The sequence below is a fragment of the Fukomys damarensis genome, unplaced genomic scaffold (genome assembly GCF_012274545.1).
Source record: "Fukomys damarensis isolate Sample0158 unplaced genomic scaffold, DMR_v1.0_HiC HiC_scaffold_21, whole genome shotgun sequence".
Lineage (NCBI taxonomy): Eukaryota > Metazoa > Chordata > Mammalia > Rodentia > Bathyergidae > Fukomys > Fukomys damarensis.
The window spans coordinates 2,085,402-2,089,150 of NW_022900933.1; the positions used below are offsets into that span (position 1 = coordinate 2,085,402).

Sequence of the window (3,749 nt, forward strand, 5' to 3'; positions counted from 1 at the left end):
GAAACATTGGCCACAGCAGTGGAGTTTTGCACACACATGACAAAGTGAGACAAGGTATGGAGAAGAGGATCCGTCCCCTGTCACTGGAATAAATTGTGCCGTTTCCCCCAGTGGCCAAGTAACCTGAGACCGATGGATTTGAGTTTGGATACAAGTTCTGTCACTTTCTAAGTGTACAACTTGAAGCAAGTTTGTTAAATTTAGCAGCAGCAGCATCTGTAAGGTGGACACAAATATACAAGCATGTCTTAAAGTCTTTACAAGGCCTAAAACAGGTCTGAGTAAAAGCAGAGCCTCTGGCTTTCTGCACATTGGGGAGGTTATGGAAGATGGCACATGTACATTACAACCCCAAGACATACTACAATTGTGGGAATCCCAAAGGTCACAGCACTGGAGTTCCTCCCCGAGGGCTGCAGGGACAGTGACGACGGTGATAGCGAACAGCATCAGTGCAGTGATTCTTATGAGCCAGGTGCCATTCTCAGTGCCACAGTGATTGATTCACCTGATTCTCTCTCCTGCAGTGGGAGAATTACTATTCCCCATCTCACAAGTGAACCCGAGGCACAGACCCGAGGAAGCTGCCCAGGAGTGCAGACTAGGAGTGCAAGGGCCAGGCCCAGCCCAGGCAGGCAGAACCCACATCCTTGCTTCCAACTATGAGGCAATAGGGTTACTCAGTACCATGATTTGATGCCCACCAGACCCAGCATCACTGGGGTACTCATCACCCCGGCACTGAGCATCTAATGAGCACTAACACTCATGAAAAGCAGTGCAGTCCAGTGTGCAGATGGATGGCCTAATATAATACACAGCCTACATGGATTCCACAGACCAGGACAGCCCAGGGCAGAGGGCACTGGCCCAGAGGTTGGGGCAGGAATCATGGAAAGACCATCAGGGCTGGCTCCAGAGTAGCCATACCACGGGAAGAGGAAAATAGAAGATTGTACCAGTATATTCCTCATGTGGGTGAATGCTCTGTGTTGTGTCCCTGTCTGATAAACCCTTGTGGAACACGTTGGGAGACAGAATCTAGCATTGGTGGTAGGAATGATGGCCGTTCTTTCTTTCTTTCTTTCTTTCTTTCTTTCTTTCTTTCTTTCTTTCTTTCTTTCTTTCTTTCTTTCTTTCTCTCTCTCTCTCTCTCTTTCTTTCTTTCTTTCTTTCTTTCTTTCTTTCTTTCTTTTTTTCTTTTCCTGAGACAAGGGCTTACTATGTAACATTAGCTGGTCTTGAACTCACCGGTCTGGAACTCATGGCAGTCCTCCTGCCTCAGCCTCCCAAGCGCTTACAGAGACTACAGGCGTGCATGCCCAGCTGAGTCATTCTACTTATAACTATACATTACTGTTACAGTTACTCCTAAACTGGCCAGGCCTGAGGAAGCCCAGGGTTATGTAATGACATAGTACGCGCTGCTCTGGCTTAGGAAGGCATCATTGCTGTAATTTGTGCCAATGGCTTTCAAACACATAAAAGTGGTTTCAGCTGGTCTGAAGCCCTGGTCTCCTTGTCTGAACAGCCTGGGCCTGGTGTGGAGGTGCAGCAGGGGCAGAATGTGGCAGTGAGATATCAATTCAGAAAGACTGTTTCCTTTCGTGGAACCCTTGGAGATGTTTGTCACGAAACCCGAAAATTCTCTGTTCTCCAAAAAATAATAAGTGACGTAGAAGCACTGAGCCAGACAAAAGGAGTACAGCTTGAGAGTCAGTCCAGCCAGCCTCTTGTTTTCACAGATGAAATGTCACTGAACATAGCCACCCTGTTTGTTTATCTATTGTCTGTGACTACTTCTGCTGTCCTATATCAGCAAAGAGAAAAGTTTCAAGAGAATGAATGGCCTCCAATGCCCAAAGTATTTGTTAACTGGCCTTCTACATTTCTGACTCAGAATAACCCCAGAGTCACAGGTACCAATATCTCAGATAATTCAGAGAGATGTCAAAATTTATTTCACCAATCCATAGCCCAAACTCTTAAGGCACTGCAATTCTTTTGTCTGTGGCACACAGTTTATTTAATAATCGGACACAAGAAATGAGTTGGTACTTTACCATTCTATACAGTGATTGAATCTTCTTAAATTTTCTTATTTGTAGTAATTACGGCACTTGCACAATTTACACTAGAATTGCTTTTCCTCATTTCAAGTTTCGCATAGAAGAAAGAAAAGAATGCTTTTTCTCTATTAACATTAGGAAGGTCTAAGAGAGCGATCATCCCTATTTTTGCCTAAAACCAGTTTTATCAGAGAAACAAAGCAACGATTTCCACATCTGCAAGATAAGAGTTTGGCTTAAGCCAGCGTGTATAGATAGATGTGTGTGGGTGTGTACGTGTGTGCATGCCGGAGTCAACTCCTGTCATCCAGGGGTAATACTTGGAGACCCATAGAGTTCACTATAGAAAAGAAATCTTCCTGCACCGTCAGACAGTTATCGGGATACATTACAAGATGAGTTATTTCACAACCAGTTTCTGAATACTATTTTTCTTCTCACTTTTAAACATAGGTGTTTAAAGTCTTCAAAATACAAATAAAAATATGAATATAGTGAACTTGTTTTCCCGTTAAAAAAGGCATGAGTCACCAGCAATGATGACCAAAAAATCCAAACAAGTCCCCCTCCCGCCAAAACAAAAGCAAACAAAAAAATGAAAACCTCCCCCGCAAAAAACAAAAAGCAACAGCAAAAAGAGAGACCAGATAATTAAATCAACCAATTTTTAACAAAAAAAAATATATTCTTTGTATTGTTTCTTTAAACATCAATCCACCCTTCCATGCCTCGGAAGTCACAGTTCCATCCAGGAATAAAAAGAGCCCAGATGCCTGGATTTTCAGTACAAAAGGTCCAACAGCATGGGAGGAAAAAGTGATGCTTTCTCATAATGCTACACACTGTCCACAAACTTTGTTAGTGCATCTCCCGTGGTGTCACCTACCAGGGACAGTTCTCTGGACAGTGCGCTCCGGTTTGGGGAGTTCAGCTGGGGGAGCATCGCACTCTGTTCAGGGTTCCCCAGATGTCCCTGATCTATGGAGCTGGCCGCGGTGACCGTGAGTCTGGGGTGGGGGGAGCCAGTCTGGGGCGAGACATGGTGTGGTGAAGGCTGGAGCTCCATCCGTGGAGATGGGCTGGAATGTGGAGGCTGGGATTGGGGCCTCCAACACTGCACGGGGGCTGGAGACCGCACCTGGTTACTAAGGGATGTGACGATCTGCTGGCCAGGGAGATGTGAGGCCTGAGGCTGTCCTGAGAGCACGTGCTGCTGGGGGCTCATGGGGTTTGGCTGGCCTGGGGACCCGATCTGCTGCTTCATCTCCGCTGCTGCAGGGCCTGCTGGGTACTGTGGTACTATCTGCCGCAGCCCAGGCTGCCCGACTTGGCCGAGCTGTCCCATCTGAGCGGCCATCTGGCCCATGGAGCTGCCCCGGATGGGAAGATGCTGCTGCATGCGCTGTTGCTGCATGGCTGGGGCGTAGAAGGCACTGCAATTTAATTGGGGCTATTAAATATTTTTCAAGAGGTACAAAGGGATTTATTAGGCAGAAATGCAAAAGTATACAGTTAAATACTTTTAAACATCGTGCAGTTCACACACTGAATTGTCAACCTGATGCTTATTACAGAGGAGCACATCTGGCCTCAGGTAGTGATGGGAGGTAGAAGCTATGGGTCTTCCTCCTGATACAGTCAAATAGCATCTAACTCATGCAGATCATATTTGGGTTTTCA

The 3,749-nt window shown here is 46.0% G+C and overlaps 1 protein-coding gene across 1 annotated transcript; it reads right to left on the reverse strand.

Moving 5' to 3' along the window:
- Window positions 1-2,904: 2,904 nt before the first annotated feature.
- Window positions 2,905-3,483, reverse strand: LOC104874413 (CREB-binding protein). The gene has a single exon (XM_010641444.1). The coding sequence runs from the start codon at window positions 3,481-3,483 to the stop codon at window positions 2,905-2,907; it is 579 nt and encodes a 192-aa protein (XP_010639746.1).
- Between the last annotated feature and the right edge of the window lie 266 nt (window positions 3,484-3,749).

Coding starts and splice junctions, on each gene's coding strand:
- LOC104874413 (XM_010641444.1), bottom strand. CDS start 3,483: ATGCAGCAACAGCGCATGCAGCAGCATCTTCCCATCCGGGGCAGCTCC.